General features: G+C 42.8%; 1 protein-coding gene across 1 annotated transcript in view; it reads right to left on the bottom strand.

Annotated features, from left to right (window-relative positions):
* LOC147203323 (CUB and sushi domain-containing protein 3-like) overlaps positions 1–19253 on the bottom strand; it is a 299067-nt gene that overhangs the window by 163552 nt on the left and 116262 nt on the right. The window contains exons 32-37 of the mRNA XM_086114399.1: positions 9603–9721; positions 8888–8957; positions 7546–7662; positions 6824–7033; positions 5907–6095; positions 4646–4823 (exon numbers count right to left, since the gene is read on the bottom strand). Coding sequence (XP_085970525.1) covers positions 4646–4823; positions 5907–6095; positions 6824–7033; positions 7546–7662; positions 8888–8957; positions 9603–9721 — 883 coding nt within the window. The remainder of the gene's footprint in view (positions 1–4645; positions 4824–5906; positions 6096–6823; positions 7034–7545; positions 7663–8887; positions 8958–9602; positions 9722–19253) is intronic.

Below are 19253 nucleotides of genomic sequence, written 5' to 3'. Positions count from 1 at the left end.
TATACATTTTGTGAAGTTCACCCTGATCCTCCCTCTTGTCTGCTTTTTGGGGTCCTCCACCACCACGCCCGTGACAATAAGCGTGCCTTCACCGCACGAGAACCGCTCTTTTGAGTCAAAATAGGAATAGGTACTTGTCTTCCGTAGAAGAAGCTGCTGAACCAATGAAGAAGCGAATGCAAACACACACTTCATCCATGTGTCGTTCATGCACTGAACCAAGATGTGGCTACAATTTGTTCAAATAAATGACTAGTTGCCTCAATGCAATAATTGCAAAAAATTATTGTGTAAACTAATAGGATTAAACACCTCTGGATGGATATGTGATGTAGAAGTAAAGGAGTTCCCTGTCTATAATGTGCTTGTTCCAGTGTAGCCGGCTCCAACGCTCAGTATCGTGCTGAAGTCACAATCAGTTAAGTAAAACAATAAAATATGTCTTATGCCAACAATGAGGCCTCGAACAAGTTAAATTTGTCCTAGGATGATACGTCACTAAAATGCATCGCCCTAACAGGAGTATCAGTTTGTTACATATAGGCGGACAAAATTGATGATACCATCGGTTATTGACAGGTAAATAAAAATAAATAACAATGCAACTGAAACGGAAACCAGACTCCCCCCCCCACCCATTTCCCCCTTCCACCTCTCGCGATCAACTTGGGACCAGTCCGCGAGCTCCGGGTCGATCGCGATCTACGTAATGGGCACCCCTGGTCTAGCGCATACAGAAAACATTTCACGTTACGGATCAACAAAAACTAATTCTAAGTTGAATGCCATTTTGAAAAGACAGTGCTGCTGCCAAGTTACTGGTACTAAACCACTGCCACAATTTTTTTTTTTGGTTCTGTTTTTAAAAATGTGACAAACTGCAGTGTGTATGCAAATATACTTGAAAGTGAGTGACCATTTCAGTCCTAAACTGTTTTGTACTCACAAATTTAAATTGTCTTTGACCTTTGACCTCACCCGCATCATTGTGCATAGAACACAATCACATTAAAATGCATCTTGCTTTGACATAAAAATATTTTTTTGGGGCGGTCTGGTATGAAGCATCTGGGCATCAGCAAAGTTTGAGAGATGGACTTGCAGCCAAAATTACAGGGATTTCTCCTGGTCCATCGACAAGTGTTCAAAAGAAGTGGAAGTGACAAGTGGCACAGTTCTGAAATGTCAGCGATATGTGATGGTGATGGGGATTTATGGAGACAAACGTTTGAGAGAAGCAAACTGTGATTGTTGGGGTCAAAGCAGAATTGAGAGGAGTCCAAAGTACTTTCTGCAGCACCACACCTTTTCTCAGTCTAACAGTTGAGATAACTCAGACATTACTGTTATTACCAGACTGTCTCCATGACAATGCTCTGTAGGCAAAGCTTAATCCACATCTGCACCTGAGAGTCCGGGGCCATAACAAAAACAAAATTAGGCATTTATATTCTCTTGGTGGACCAACTGAACACCAAAGTGTTTACCGTATTTTCACGACTATAAGGCGCCATTAAAAGTCTAAAGTTTTCTCCAAAATGGACAGGACGCCTTATGATGCGGAGCGTCTTGTCTATGCGCTGAGTTCCAAAACCTGACTGACAGCCGACACGCTGTTTATATAGAGAAAAGGCGGAAGTGACTGTGGACAGGTATGCGGCAAAGAAGTCGGCCAATCAGTGAAGGGTGGGCGTGTATATATACATATATGGAGAGAAAGAGCGAGAAAAGGCAGACGTGAGTGACAGGCATGCGGGGAAGAAGTCCGCCAATCAGTGAAGGGTGGGCGTGTAAGTGGACGCTAAAGGGACGCGACAAGCAGGTACCAACACCTGTATAGAGTGTGGCTATGTGCATTGTTGCAAAACAACTTCGGTTTTGGTTTCTAAGAACCCCCGAAAATAAATTCTACAAAGAGACACGCCTACGAAGCTCAGTTCAAACTTCAAGCCATCGGTTATGCTTTTGGCACGCGTGCCCATCTCACAGCAGCGGTGAAAAACCAAGTCAAGCAAATGAACTCTGAGCTTGCCGTTATTCCCAGAGGCTTGACTAAAGAACTCCAACCGCTGGACATCGGCATCAACCGGGCGTTCAAAGTAAAGTTGCGAACGGCATGGGAACAATGAATGATCAATGGCAAACACAACTTTTGAAAGAGTGAGAGGCAGCGCCGGGCGAGTTACGCCACAATTTGTGAATGGATTGTGGCTGCTTGGACGAACGTGTCTGCTTGCACTGTTGTTCGAGTTTTTGGCAAAGCCGGCATCATTTCTGTGGAGCGACATGGCAATGAGAGTGACTGACAACGAGAGGGAACACGGCGTTTTTGATGGATTACCGGTACTTGCACAATTGTTCAATTCTGATACAGAGGATGAGGACTTTGATGGATTTCTGGGTGATGATTGATCGAAAAACGTGAGTACATTGTACGATGGCTAAATAAAATACAACGGAACTCAGTTTTCCGTTGCCTTTTTAAAAACGTGTTTTTAGCTTGTATCTGTATGTCTTGGCATGCTACCGTATGCTACAAGCTAACGTGTTTTTAGCGTGCGCGCATGCATGCCGTATGTTTAAGCTGGCGTATGTTTTACCACTTTAAAATTGCGCCCAATCATACAGTGCGTTTTGTCTATGTGTAAAATACAGAAATAGCACCCATTAATGAGACTGCGCCCAACCATACGGTGCGTCGAATGGTCGTGAAAATACGGTACTTATTTTATTCATTTTATTTATTTCATTCAAATTATTATTTTTTCAAAATGTTGTGATACTATTGATATTAATGAACTCTGTTCATTTTGGTCCCTATAATCAGGTTATGAAGCAATTGTGTATGTGTGTGTGTGTGTGCATGTGTGTATTGAGTATAGACAGACAGAGAGAGACAGGGCGGCAAGGTGGTCCAGTGGTTAGCGCTTCAACCTCACAGTGCAGAAGTGCAGAGTTTGATTCTAGCTCCAGCCTTCCTGTGTGGGGTTTGCATGTTCTCTCCGTTCTTGCATGGGTTTTCTCTGGATACTTCGGTTTCCTCCCACATTCCAAAAACATGCATGGCAGGTTAATGGAACACTCTAAATTATCCCCAGGTGTGATTGTAAGCGCCTATGTGTGCCCTGTGATTGGCGATTGGCTGGCAACCAGTTTAGGGTATACCCAGCCTACTGCCCGAAGACAGCTGGGAGAGGCTCCAGCACAAATGCTACTCTTGTGAGGATAAGCGGATTAGAAGATGGATGAATGGATATATAAATATCCTTGAAAGCAGCACGTTGCAGCTATTGCCTATTCCCACACAATAAATGATATCCTATAGATGCTTGCAGACATATCTGTTGTCAAACATGCAGGCAGTTTCAAGGTTTTCTGAGATTGACTAAACCACAGAGAGTCTTCGAGAGAAGTCAAGGAGAAATGAGTGACAGTTATTGGAGAAATAGAACTCATATATTCTTGTACTGTGTGAACATCAGACAGTTCAGGGCAACGGTCTCAAACTCAACTTGTGTAAGGGCCGATGGAGATAGATGAGTCTGTGTGGGTTACATCAAGTATTCCACAAAAAAGGAATTCAAGTATTCAGAAAAAAGTATAACATAGTCAAGCTTCTGAATCTTAAAAACAGTTCAGGACATGAATGGTTCAGATCGGCGACCTTGTGCTCTCGCTTGTCTCCCTGGTACTTGGCATGTCTTGTTGAGTAATGACGTGTTTTTTTTTGGTTTTGTTTTTTGTTCGTTTTTGTTGGGGGGGGTTTGCGCACCGCAACCTCCATGTGCAGTCAAGATATGTCTGAGTGCCCTGTGTTAAAAAATAAATAAATAGTCTCCTGTTTTTCTTGAAATTGTCTGTTTTTGTCACCAACATTTACTCTTCACAGCAGGTTTTGAAAAAGACATGACAGGTACTGGGTGACAGGATATTTTTTTCCAGAGGAGGACAGCCGAGCCACCCGCCCATCATGGCCAGTTCGTAATTTTTTCAAGCTGAATCAAAACTGTAATCTTCACTCCATCAATCTCTCATCGTTATTTTAACTGTTCGTCATCACCTCTATGTTAGAGTTCGTCACGGCTATTTTAGGACCAGATCTTTATCAATTTTTTTTACGACCACCAGATTTTCTTTCTCTTTGTAATCTTCTTCTTCTCTTCCTCCTCCTTTTGCTTCTTCAGCAACGTTGAGTCAGCGACAGCCAATCACCGTCGAGAATATACTCCTATGCCACAGCAGACGTAGAGAGGCTGTACTATGATCCGATCCTTTATCATTACAATTTCTGGGTAAACATAACAATTGAAAAAAAAAAGTGAGAGGCCAACCAATAACTAATGTAAACATAGTACACTGAGGCCTGTTTTTTATACGCCACCATTGAGGAGCTATGGGATTTCTGCAGAGGATACATCAGACGTCCCTTGATTTAAGATAGCCCGTGGAAGCTCCTCAATGTTTGGTCGTCACACCTCGGCATGCATTTAAGACAAATGGGATGCTTCTTAATGTGAACAACACGTATGAGAACAACTTCCTGGTCACGCTCAGAGTTTTGAGGAGGGAGGAGCGAGGAGCATTGCAACTAAGAGACATGAGATGAGACCAGAGAAAGAAAAGGAGAAAGCAAGAGAGTACTTACCACACAGTGATATAGTCGTAGATTGGTTCAGTATCGATAATAGAAAATTTGATATCGATGCCATAACCGGGAGGTACTCTGACAGTCCACATGCAGTCCTGGAAGTGGGGGTATTCAGCTGGGTGTCCAGGAGAGTAAATTGTGCCAATCATTGATGTTACATTCCCGCCACAGAGAGCTGTAAGTTCAAGACAAATGTATTTGGTATTACAGTCATATTGGTAACGATTTTCAAAAAATAACCATAGCAGCATGCTATTAGGCTTTCAAGGAGGAATTGAGTCGAGTAAGCATTTGTCGGAAATCCACTGCAGGGGTTGCGTGGCACCGGTTGCTGGGAACATGATGACTCTGAGTGGTTCCGACATTAAACCTTTTCTGTCATTGTCCTAATAGAGAGTAACTTTAACATTGAACTTGGACTCAAAGCCAAAGCACTGCCCTGGAGACAATGTTTCTTCTTGATTAAAGACAAAACATAAAAATTGTAGTCCAACAGAAAAATTGCTGCTTTCGCGCTGGTTCCTTGGTAAATTGGTGCATCGAAGGCCTCAGAGCAGAGCCGGTATTCGCCTGTCACTTTTGGGCCGGATTGACAGAAAATCAACATTTGTGTGTCTGAATTCTTTCAGGCGGTATAGCTCGTCGCACTAAGATAACGAGATGCATGGCGATGTCAGAGTTGCAGCTCAAATAGGTTTTGACACCAAAGGGTGTGGGCATAGGGTGTAGGTCTTTAATTAAACAATCACACACTGGCAACTATTAATTATTTACAGGTTGATGTCAAGCCCCCCATTGGATATAGAACGGTAAGCTGGTATAAAGACGGAAGAAAGCCGGCTGTAACGGCCTCTCTGTAAGGGGCTAATGTGGCATGATATAGAGCAAGGGGAAAATGGTTTACCCACACTTTCCTCAAAACACCAACCTATGTTGTAAACCATAAAAGTGATTGTGTGTTTCATGGAATCACTGAAGAAAATTAGGGGAAGTCCTGACATATTAACCCTGGGCAACGTGAGAGGATTCACCTTGACATTTACTAGACTTGATTGGCTTTGCCATAAAGATTTGCAAATGGTTCATATATCAATTTAATGGGCTGTATCCATTTATAGTGCAATGAACATGTGCTATGTGGGTGGTCAAAGTGTTTGAGATGTCTCGTGTGCGCAAGAAACATTCAGGACGACAAGTCGGTGGCTGCAGTTGGTAATGATGACAAAAAGAGTGTTTCTCCACGATGCTTGCGAATCACCTTCACAGCGAGGTACGGGGTGATTCCAGTTTCTGCTGACTCCATGCAGGCAAGTGAGTGAAGGCTCCCCGAGCAAAGTATAACCCGGGAGGCACTCAAAAGTAATGGTCATCCCCACACTGAAGTCTTGGCCGATCACTGCGCCATTACGGAATGGACGTGGATCCGGGCATCTTTGGAGCTCGTATGCTGTTAAACAGTTTGTCAAATTAAAGAGTTGGCCAAAATATAGGAACAGGCAGAAAAGAGGACTTAAAAATAATTTACAACTATCTTGCAACTGTCAAAATATAATTGTCAAGAACTAACAGACTGCACTGTTAGTTCTGCACAAAGCATAGTTTTGGTCTCTTTATGAAATATTCATCATTTTATCATTATGAATATTTCTCCCATACAGTAAGAATCTGTGTAAATGCTCCTGCCACTGAACTATGGATGTTCGAAAACAGAAAAATAAGGCGAATCTTATGGTCGACTAATTTCTTTTCACAAAATCTGCCTTGAAAATGGATTTAGAATGTTGATTAGGACTTGAAAACACTACAGGATCAAAACTTGAGGTCTCGCCAAGTTCCGGTTCAAATTCGACAATTGTAACATGTAGGGTACCATTCAAATCTCCAGAAACTCAGCTTTTAAAAGATGTATAACATGTTCACACATGTACTCAGCTGACGACATGCATCAGCGATTTGTTTTGACAGATGACGGAGGGCCCTTCGGCGGGCCCTCCTAACTTTCAGGGTTGAAAGGTGTTTTACTGTAATTATTACAACTATCACCATAATGTTTTCAGTCTCTCAGCTAACTGCTAAATGTAACCCTCGGTGCCGTTTTAACATTGCACATTACATTTTCAACATGTAAAGATGATTTACATATGTTTATGTTTGACTGTACTTTCTTGACCTTACCTTGATAGATAATGTTGAAGCCAGGCTTGTTTTGGGAGTAGTCGCTGTGGAAGAAGAGCGTCGTCTCATGGGTGGTGCTGAACAGAGAGTTGGGTACCAGTGAGCCACTGAACCGATCAATCACAGTTGCAGTCTCCAAATTCCCACTGCGCACTTCAAGATAGTCATGAACTGGCTCTGTGGAGAAGTTCAAAAACTGCAGATGGATGCCTGAAAAAGCACAACACAAGAGTTAATGGGGGAAATAAATTAAGAAAATAGAATCCAAGTCACAAATTGACACTGTGAGGTCATATCCACAAAAATCAATGTGACTGGTAACATTTTACATCTGTCTTGGGGTTTTACAAATGGTTTATCAATGAAAAAGTATTGATACGAAGTAGTGACTAAATCTTGTTACACTGTTGTATCCTCAAATTGTGCCACTATCTTAAATTAAAAAAGAAGGACCAAGGTTATAGATTGATAGGGCAATTTCATCCCACTTTATCTGACGTAAATAGTCCAAAAAGATGTTCTCAATTCCAGCTTTTTGAAAAGTCACTCTAAAGGACCAACAGTGAATCTATCTGATAGCAGCAGTTCTGTGATACTTAAAAAAGGGCTCTGGTAACTTGATTTTAGAAGACTGCATACAAGGAAGCACAATAAAGAGAGGTCACATTATGGACAGAAGAGAGTAGGAGCTGATGGGGGCAGTGACCGTCAGTGTGACAGACCAAAGCCAATAGGAAGTCGAACTCTCCAGCTGCAGTCCAGGCTGCTCTGGTAATTCCCTGGAAATCCCGGGCTGAGGATGACGCCGCTGAAATCGGACATGGAGCCGCCACATTGAGCTGAGGGAGACCAACCAAGGAGAGAGAACATGTCAATTCTCTGCAGGATGGTTCCGTGGTGGGGCGGTCGACATCTCTGACATAAAACCCATGTGGACTATGCCCCAAAGACTCAGAACAACATTGCCTGCTTGGTGATGACTTTGAATAACAATGAAACAAGTGGCCCATAACACGACAGCATCAATGATTGCTGAGAACTGAGAACGTCATCCACTCAATGCATCCGCGTCCTTCCTTTGTTTTGTCATTTCTTCACTCACCACCCTGCCATGGGGCAACAGCTCGGCTCTTACGTAAACACCTAGGTGAGGAGTGATTGCAGTTCGAGGAGGAATCAATGTGAACTTGGAAGTAAACCCTCCCTCTTTTCTTTCCTGATATAAGAACAGCTCGTTTACTGTCTGTGGTAAATGGCTAGAAACCTAAGGGGATATTATTGCCACCTCATTGGGGACTATCAAACACAGGCAGATATACATAGAAAAAGGGATTTGACGATGATGTTGGTGGTGGGCACGTGCTTGACCACATTGTTTTAAAATGAGCAGTGGAAAAGAGAACCTGAGTAAATTATAAAATACATTTTGAAGAGCAATACAGCTACTCTCGTGTGAGTATATCAGCAAGAAAGTATGGGAAAGACTGAGTATAGGTTGAGTGAACAAATACCCACAAAGGTCTAATACGGGTCTTTCTGTCAACTAATGCCAGTACTTACATCTTTAGTTAACTGTGAACACTGCAGGGACAGAACATTTATAAAAGGAATGTGGTTTCTGTGTTCCCGTGTGTTAATGTGTGTGTTTGTGAAATTATGTCATCTGAGGGGATGTAAAGATCAGACGTTGAAAGTGAGTGAAGGGTTTGGTTATCAATATGTAGAATCTATCAGTGTGGCAACCAACATCTGAGAAAGTAGCCGTCTGCAGCGCAGAATATTGATGCTCATCAAGGGTATCAGAAATACAAAAATACATTGAGATGGTGAAAAAACCTTATTGATTTTCAACCGGCGGGAAAGTCGAGAATTCAACCTTCAGGCCCACACATCCAAAATTTTGGCTACCATGAAGGCATAGTGCTCTTATTACTTTCCCTCAAATGATTAAAAGCCCTCTTTAAGGTTGTACTCCTGTTGTGCTGAACAAATATAAAACATCGACAGGAAAGACTAAACATGGTTTTTGATGCTCTTGAATATCAAATGAGTGAAATACATTACCTAAGCATAATGGTACAGGGTAATTCCACCTTCTGACAGGACCAGGCATGCACGTAATATATGCATTACCCTGTTTGGAAAAACACAAAAATGCAATTTATAATTTCCAAACACGAATAAATGAAGCATTAAAATGCATTTTTTCCTGGTTTCCAGGTTCAACCTATTATGGTGTTTTAAAGGTATTCTAAGTAAACACAAGACATTTTGCAATCTACAGTCTTATTCGTAGTAAAACATGTAAATGTATCCAGTCCAATACAATACAGGGCGGCACAGTGGTCGCCTGGTTAGGTCATGGGTTCAATATGTTTGTGTGTGTATATATATATATATATATATATATATACATATCAGAAGTGATTGCTCTAAGACTGCAAGGGAAGCTCAGCTTCCCTTAAAATGTCTAAAAGTAAGTGATCAAATTATTGTGTGTACATACAATTGTGTGGACACACACACACACACATATATATCTAAATCTATATATATGTACAGTATATATATATATACTGTATGTATATATATATATATATATATATATATATATAGATCACTCACTCACAGATGGAGGAAAGAACTTTGGAATACTGTCCTAAAAGATGAGTGATAAAGGCTATTTACTGAAATTGTCACTCTGGGCAGGTGGATATGATTTGCTTATCATAGTAAGCTGCATTGGACCGCTTTGCTCACACAGAATGTTTTCACGTACCTGTAGCGAGAAGCCTTCGTCGCACTGGAAGGAAACCATGTCGCCGACAGTGTAGCGGTCTCCCACTTTGTGGCCGTTAGTTGGGGGCTGCGGTTCGGGGCACGAATCCAAACCTATTGCTTAGGAAAGAGTCACAACATACGTGTAGGCAACAATCATTCTTCTGCACGATGTAGGATCCAACACCTGCTTATGAGTAGGGATGCAACGATATCCAAATGTTATAATATGATCTCGTCCTGACATGAACCTCACAATAGGATAATTATGATTATATTGTGGGGAGCTGGTGATATATTAAAAAAAAAGACACATACAAATTAAATTACAATTAGAAATGATATAAACATGAGCAAATGCATGTAAATGTTTCATCTGTTATATTATTGAATGCATATAGAGTGTTGAAAAACTTTGGTAGCGTATACTGTCCAATCTATTCACCTAAACAAAACTTTCACACTTGGCACATTGCATTGACAGTTTGTGCGAGGACCATCTGAGCCACAAAAGCTAGAGCACCTGCACAAGCTATTAAAAATAGAAGATAAACGTGCAAAAGAATAACACCTCTTGGTCAAATGTTCCCAAGAGTTGTCGGCTTGAAACAAGTGCTAGAGATGAGTTGATGACTGTAAACATGGCAACTGTCGTGACCTGATAATGGTGCGTTCAATCATAGGAGATGTAGCCTTAAAAAAAGCACACACAACAACCCAATGAACGCTCAAGAAATACATGAGACGTTAGATGAGTGGACTGAATGAGGTAAGCCTACACTTGGAGTAATATTTTGGCACAATTGGCCAGCCAAAAAACACGTCTTTATAAAGGTGACAATAATCTTTTGGGGAGAGGCAGAAGGGTCCTGCTGAAAATCCCCAGCAGAGACCAGCATATGTGCTGCATTTTTGCGCTGGTTTTATACACTTGCAAGAACAGCGTAAAAAACAAATAACAGCAAAAACAATTTTTTTTTGTTTGATGGGTGTTACAAATTCATTCAACAAAAACTGTGTTCAAAGGTCTTGCGATCATCTTCTTATTTTTGTCTTGCTGTGCATTTTTCTCTCCCTTGAGATTGAATTTAGGAAACACTACTCAATGTTGTTCCCCCCCAATTTTATGCCCGTGACATGCATGCATTGGTACCTGATATCTCGCTGTGTAAGCCCTGGCTACAGAGTGCGGTTCAAAGCTCAGCTCAACGTGGGGTAGGCCTAAACCACGGGTGTCAAACACAAGGCCCGGGGGCCAGAGCTGGCCCGCCACATCATTTTATGTGGCCCGTGAAAGCAAATCAACCAGGTCAACTTCCATGACGCATGCCAAAATCTGTACCAAATTTCATAACGTCATATGTAGTAAATAATCATGATGAATAATAATGTAAAACATTTTCGTGTTTTACATTATTACAGAAACTTGAACAACAGTGTAACAAACTACTCTCCTGCCTCGACTTTTGATTTCAAAAATAGTTATCTATTAATTGTGTACTGTATACAGTATTTAATAATATGAGGAGGTGATTAAACATTTATACGGTTTTACAGCCATAATGGTCCTCCGAGGGAAACTGACTATAATGTGGCCCGTGACAAAAATGAGTTTGACACCCCTGGTCTGAACCTTTGACACATGGGTTCTCAATGTCTAAACGCCTTCCTCTTCTTTCTTTCTTTTTCTTCTTTTTTTGTTCAACTATTTCCTCAATGATGTGCTGTCTCATCATGTCACGCTTATTGTTTTTGTTCACACTTTATTTAACATTGAAAATTACAAACCCTCGATTGACTGAAACCCAAATAATAACCTCAACCATACAGAGTGCGTCCGCCACTGGGATCATGTGATACTGCATGTGTCACACTCAATTTTACACAATATTTGGAAGATGTCTTTTGACCGCAACTTTTTTCTGTGACATCGACACTCAGAGCCAACATCGACACTCCCATTTTCAGAACCCTTAAACACACGTCAACAACGTTTGTCAAACAGTTCATTTGGCTCTCCCCTGAGTGGCAAGGGTGGGAGCTTCTCATTTTTTATCTTTTAAAAATATGCGTAATGTCATAATACAGTTCATAATTTGTGTGGGCAGAGCCATATGTTTAGGTCCACCCTATGGTGAAGCACACCTCCCACTGCGTTCTGCAGCCAGGCCTACTCGATCTCGCTTGCATTTAATTGCCGCATTCAGTCAGACGCGTAATAGTGTGCTATAGAAGTGAAACCAGGGACTAAAAAGTGAGACTTTTCCAATTGGTTTAGATGAGTAGTAGACCCATGGACTTATGCTGCTTCGAGGAAGGTGGGAAGTTGGACTTGTAACGTGATTTGTACAGACTACAGAAAGTTATTTGGTGAATTGTAGGAAATACTCCTGAGATAAGATAGTCCTTCATTTATAAATGCTTGCTGGAGGTCAAAATGTATTGTGATGAACCAAAACATAAGTTGGGACAACATTCGCTACGAGATGCAAACCTAATTTCTGTCAGTCACAATTCACGATACTGAGATAATAGCAGAATCAGAATCAGACGCATTGGCCAAGTATGCAAGAAACACACAAGGAATTTACTTCCCAGTTCCAATCCGTTCAGAGGAGACAGAACGAGAAGCCTGGTGGGTCGCTCTTACTATATGGTTGATGCAAATAGTGAAATTCATTCTTTGAGAGGTTCTCATTACCCTCACCGGAATCCTCGTGTAAAACATGCACTGTTCACAGTGTTTTCAGCGAAAAAAATGACATTAGTTGTCAGTAACTGTGCCAACGTAAGATGGTTGTCCTCTGGCTTCAACTGCAAGGGTTGTATTGATAAATTGTTTCAATACAACCCATTGTTTTCTACATTTTCTACTTTCTTCCTTCCAAACTTTGCTACTGTAAATTGCAACTTTCTCCATTGTGAGACAATAAAGGTTTTCTTATCTTAATAAAAAAATATGTCCACATTTGACAAAATGCATCTTTAATTGTTACAAATCAAAGCCCAGTCTGTGCTCATTTTAAGAATGAAGGGAAATTGGAGAAAATATGTATCTTTCATTAATACAGTAAATACACTGTATGAGGTATATGTAAGACTCCATTGCCCTCATGCAATTACCAGTACATAAGTCTATCACAATAGGAGGAAATCACTCACAAGCTCCTCTCCAATTGCAAATGCTTTCTGACATCACTAAAACAGAATACTGTATGTTTTAATTTGAGGTGACTTGCCATCGCGGCAGACATCCGAGCCACACAGCTCCAATCCCTGGTGACCGCCCCTTACCACGTACACAATGGGGATGATAAAGGCATGCTGCAAAGTTCAGCGTTAAAAGCAATTTAAGAGCTGCATGAAACCAGGCAAAGAGTCGGATGCTGGCCATAGGTGGGCCTACACTCGTAAGATCGACCTCAAATGATGTGGACTTGCTGTTAAAAACCCATTTGTTCACTGCAACAATGCAATACAGATGGTGGATTGTTTTACATTTACATCTTTACAAAGCTAAACTTATGACAGTTTTTGTACTAAAAATATCAGTCATTAAAAAATATCCGCCAAGTAAATACTCTAAGTAAAAACATACAAGAACTACATTGGTAAACCTTGGGTCTGGTTTATTTTTAATACTGTACACACTGGTCTGATCTTTCCTCATGAGAAATTCTACGACTGCTCCCTTTGCTAACAAACATACTTCAGGTGGAAGTTTCACCTGCTGTGAAGTACAATTTTGCTTGTCACTATCACCATCACAACTTGAACCGTGCATGTTTTTCTTGGCTTACAGCTGTGCAGCTGCGCTTCACCAACATGCTTGCTCGAGTGGAGGAGATGGACTCTTGAAGCAATGAACTGGACATGTTTATTTCAAGAGGCGTCTGCAGGACAGCATTACAACATCAATCCCATCAGCCCTCACCTACACTCATTGGTTTTGGCAGGTGTGGCATGACAAAAGTTTGAAAATAGCCCTTCTACTCTGAAGTTTTTGTGATGTCTTTCATAATGTCACTGTTGCAACATTTTTTTGTTCACCATTTCCATCCTATCCCGATCACATTTTGTTTTGAAAATTTCTAAATAAAAGCCTAAATGTATGTTGTTTTTTGGGGGGGTCTCGATTTTTTTTCCCTGATTCAAACCATTCCAACTTTAAACTGTTCAGCTCATACCACATTTTTGTCAACATTTCAAAATCAGAGCCACAATTAGTTTTTTCTTTCTGATAGTTTCCTTTTTTTTTATTGATTCGGCTGTTCTAACTTTAAACTGTCCAGCCTATTCAAACCATAAATTTTCTAATGTTATTTCAGATCATTTTTTATAAGTGCATCATTCCATATCTTTCAATATTATTCCACTTTTCCATATTTTTCATTCAGCAAAATACCGATTGCCAGCACGGGCTCTTCCTTTAGTGAGGAGGCAGATGAGTTGTTAATATGCAGTGTGATCCTAATGGTCCCTCACCAGCTGGACGCCGTGAAGCGACAACGTACTGTCTGCTTGCCTCCTCCACCACCATGAGAAGATGACAGTGATTGTCGCCTATACCCCCACGGATGTCGCTGATGACAATGCGAAGGACATGTTCTTTGACCACCTCCACCAGGCTGTCAACCAAGCTCCACCGCACGCTGTCACCATCATTCTCACTGACACCAACGGCACTCTATCCAGCAGTGATCGGTCCACCGGCTCGCCTGTCGGTACCACCTTTGTTGATAGGGCCACAAACGCGCACGGCAACCGCCTCCTATTCTGTCATCATAACAACCTCTGTGTCACTGACACCTGGTTTCCCCGGAAACGTATCCATCATTGGACGTGGTACAGCCCAGATGGCAGAACAAGGGCCACATCCTCATTTCTCGACGCAGGAAGTCATTTGTCACCAACTGCCGGGTTTACAGAGGAGCACAGCTTGGCAACACAGAACAATGCCCGCTGCTGGCTCAGCTTAACCTTAAGGTCAGAGCCAACCAGCACTTTGCCTCACTTCAACTCCTCCCTACTCAATGACCTCAACAACACCACAGACTTTAGTCGCTCCATTCGCCGCAGTCTTGATGCCCTGGCACCCAACAAGGTGACAGATTGGGCGACCTTCAAGAAAAATATTCTCCAGTCTCTTCACAATGTCCTTGGGTGCTTATAATCCTCCCCGAGAAAGCCCTGGATATCATAGAGGACACAAAACATCATCGACCAGCGGCGTGAAACCCTGGCTCCTCGGCAATATCACGGAATATCGGCGACTTAACCACCTGCGCAATGTGGCCATCACTTAGGAGAGCGAGAGGTTCTGGGAGGCAGAAGCCCGACAGCTTGCATCCTTGGCCAGCAGCAATAACATGAACCGCATAGTTAGTCTACTGTGCCAAGGCCATAGCGGTCCACGCATAAAGACAGCCCTGTTAAAAGATTCAGACAGTAATTTCATTACAACAGAAGCCAACTGCCTTGCGCGCTGGAAGGAGCATTTTAGCCTCCTCCTGCAGCACAGAACCATCCTGGCTGATCCCACTCTCCTAGAGGCTGCAAACGCTGCACCACCTAGCGACCCCTACTGAAAAGACCCTGTAATCCCGAGGAGAGCTGCACTAAAGAAGATAAACATCAGAAAAGCCCCCGGCATCTGTGCCATGACCGGGGAAATGCTCAGAGGTGGTGGCATGGTGAAGTGCCTAACCCGCCTATTCAATCAGGCGTGGGAGCCCAAACAGCTGCCCTGTGACTGGACCAGAGGGGTCATCCTCCCCTTCTGTAAACGCAAAGGTGACAGGCTTGTCTGTGGAAACCACAGAGGAATAACCCCGCTCACCAACCCTGAGAAGGTCTTTACCAGAATCTTGCTTAGCCATGCCCTACCAGTGAACAGAAGCTGCCGCCATCCCCAGCAGGCTGGCTTTATACCCAATCGCTCCATGATTGACCACATCTCTGTCGTCCATGTGCTGATAGAGTAGACCCGTGAATTCCGTAAAGACCACCGTTTGTACATCAGATTCATCGACCTGAAGGCCACGTTTGACACTGTATCCCACTCCTCACTGTGGAACATCCTCCGAGCCCTCAGAGCGCCACCCAAGATCATCGCCCTGCTCCAGCTACTCTACAGCAAGGCAGAGAGCTGCGTCTGTATTAATGGCATTGACTCCGACTGATTTACCATTTCTAGTGGTGTTTGCCAGGGCTGCGTGACTGCTCGGGACCTCTTTAACTGCGTCATCAACCATTCAATGTTTAGGTTCTGCGAGTGCGTCCTCGGAATTGTTAGGCTTTGTGAGAGATGGGCACTGGACCCTCACGCAGACACACTGAACTCAGAAGGGTTTTATTGTCAGGAAGTGGGATAGGTTGAGGTGGCAGGAACAGAATGATAGTCAAAATGACCAATTCAACGAGTGCAGGAACGCAGGAGTGTAACGGCTTGGCAGAAGCGAGTGCGGCGGGAAAGATCACTGATGAACTGGCAACAGGTGGCTATTCGGGCTGGCTTTTATGCTTCAAGTGGCTGATGAGTAGAAGACTCTCAGGTGTGGAGGGGAGGCAGGTGCACCGATTAGGCAGGCACCCAGCCCACACTGAAAAAGGTAGCAAAACAAAAGGGAGGGGCGACACCATAGACAAACAATGTATTCTTACAGGAATGACCTTTGGCAACTACCACCTGACTGACAAGGAGTACGCCAATGACACCATCCTGCTCAGCACAACCCAGTCAGCTGAGAGACGCTATGGGCATTTACAGTGATGAGGCAGCACAGCTCGGCCTTCAAGTGAGCTGGACAAAAACCAAGTTAATGTATATCGTGATGGACCAGATCCACCCACAATTCGCATTGGTTGTGACATTATAGAGCCTGTCAAGATCTATGTGTATCTGGGATCCATGGCGACATTAGACCATCTCATGCAAGATGAAGCTCCGGATTTACACTCAGCCATACTCTCCATCGTGCTCAATAGCTCAGACACATGGCCCCTGAATGACACTATCGCCGCAAGAATCAATGGTTTTGATAGCAGGGCTCTCAGAACCCTAGAGAACATCAGGTGTCCCCAGCGAGTTTCCAATGAAGTGCTTAGATCTCGCACGCGCCAGCCCCGAGCATCTTCATTGATCGCACAACGCCACACCCGCTCGTTCAGCCATGTTCTTCATCTGCCCCCCGACCATTCTACATGAGCCATCCTCCAGTTTGACCCAAAGGCTGCAGGCTGGAGAAGACCATGAGGAAAGTCTCGTACCCGATGGCTCGACGTCGTTGAAGGTGACCTCCAACAACAGGAAGTTGCTGTGGAGGATGCAGAGCAGCTGGCACAATAGCTTTGGAAAAAATTGCCGCATTTGGTAAGCTCAATGCACAGGGACGGGATACCCCGACCCTCGCTGTAGCACAAGTAATAGTAGTAGGAGTACCCTGAATTGCTCACAAGCAAAGATGGGGCAAGGTTCACCTCTTTTGAACACCTGTGTGAGATAACAGTTGGACAGTGTAAAAATTATATTCCACAATAAATTTAGGAATTTCATCATTGATCGTCCAAAAATTTCAGAGAATCTGGAGAAATCACTTCATGCAAGCGGCAAGGCCAAACAACAACAACGTGACCTTCCGTCCCTCAGGCAGCACTGCATCAACAATCAACATCAACGGATAAAGGGTATCACCACACAGATTCACGAATACTTCTGAAAACCAACGTCAGTATATACAGTTAGGCACACCATCATAAGTGCAACTTAAAATGCTACGATGCAAATCAAAAGCCACACCCAGAAACATTGGCGGCTTCTCTGGGCCCCAAGTTCACATAAGATGGACTGATGCAAAGTGGAAGAGTGTTCTGTAGTCTGACAAGTCTGCATATCAAATTCAATTTTGGACGGCGTGTCCTTCGGACCAAAGAGGAAAAGAACCATCTCGTTTGTTATCGATGCAAAGTTCAAAAGCCAGCATCCATGATGGTATGGGACTGTGTTAGTCCCGATGGCATGGGTAACTTCCATATCTGTGAGGGCACCTTGAATGGTGAACGGAACATAGAGGTTTTAAGGAACAATATGCTACCATCCAAGCATCTTTTTCATGGACACCAATGTTTATTTCAGCAAGACCTGGCCAAATTAAATTCTGCATGTGTTACAGCAGCATGACTATGCAGTAAAAAAGTGTGGGTACTAGATTGGCCTGCCTGCAGTCTTGACCCGTCTCCCTGAAAATGCATGGCATATTATGAAGTGTAAAATTAATGATTAAAATTTATAATTACTTGCTAAAAAAAATAAAGTTTATAATTTTGAACATAAAATCTCGTCTTTGTCATGAATTCAACTGAATATAGTTTGAACATGATTTGCAAATCAATTGTGTTCTGTTTTTATTTATGTTTAAAACACTGTCTGAACTGCATCGGAATTCGGGTTGTATTCTTATTATATTGCAAGCATTCCATACCGTAACTGTGAAGTTATTGCATTTCTAATAATAATAATAATAATAAGAAGAAGAATGGCGGCACGGTAGTCAACTGATTTGCCTGTCAACCTCACAGTTCAGAGGTCGTAGGTTAGAATCCGGCCCCGGCCTTCCCGTGTGGATTTTACATGTTCTCCCCATGTCAGCGTGTTTTTTTTTTTTTTTTTGAAGGAGAGTGATCTAAAACAGACAGCATAAGGCTCTCAATGAGCCAGACTTCCCAAGCCCTGTTCATGAGAATAACTACTACTACTAAAAATAATAATAATAGGGCGGCACAGTGATTGACTGGTTAGCAGATCTGCCTCACAGTGCAGAGGTCATGAGTTAAATTCTGAGCTCTGACCTTCCTGAATGGGATTTGCATGTTCACCCCGTGCCTGCGTCTCAAGGTACTCCGGTTTCCTCCCACATTCCAAAAACATGCATGGTAGGTTAATTGAATACTCTTAATTGTCCTTAGGTGTGAGTGTGAATGGTTGTTTTTCTATGTGTGCCTTGCAATTGGCTGGCAAACAGGTTCAGGGTGTATCCCGCCTACTGCCCAAAGTCAGCTGGGAGCCTACTCCAGCCTGAGTGTCGTGAGGATAAAGCTGTTCAGATAATGGATGGATGGAGGGATAAAAGTAATGTTAGCAAAAGTAAATTAACAATGTTGCCTACTGGTGAGCACATCACCTCACAGTTCTGAGGTTGTGGACTCAATTGTGGGCCACACCTTTCCTTTGTGGAGTTTGCAGGATCTCCCCGTGCCAGTGTGTGTTTTTTCCAGGTATGCCTGTTCCTCCAAAATTAAAAAAACAGGCATGGTAGGTCACTGAAGACTCCAATTTGTCCGCAGGTTTGAATGTGAGCGTGAAAGGTCTTACTGTATTTGTGCCCTGCAATTGGCTGTCAACCAACAACAACAACAGTATTTATAGAGCACTTTCAAACAGCCATCGCTGCATACAAAGTGCTGTACATGGAGCAATTTAACATGCACAATAAACAGTAAGACAAATCGGTAATAAAGGGGGTAGAAAGCACCAAACAGTAAAACCAAGAACAAATCTAAGTCATGCTGAGTCGAATGCCAAAGAATACAAGTGAGTTTTGAGGAGGGTTTTGAAGATGGGCAGCGAGAAGGCTTGCCGAATGTTCAGTGGGAG

Source organism: Hippocampus guttulatus, chromosome 6 (genome assembly GCF_054856545.1).
Source record: "Hippocampus guttulatus isolate MCC_2025c chromosome 6, RoL_Hgut_1.0, whole genome shotgun sequence".
NCBI lineage: Eukaryota > Metazoa > Chordata > Actinopteri > Syngnathiformes > Syngnathidae > Hippocampus > Hippocampus guttulatus.
This window is presented reverse-complemented; position numbering and strand designations above follow the sequence as displayed.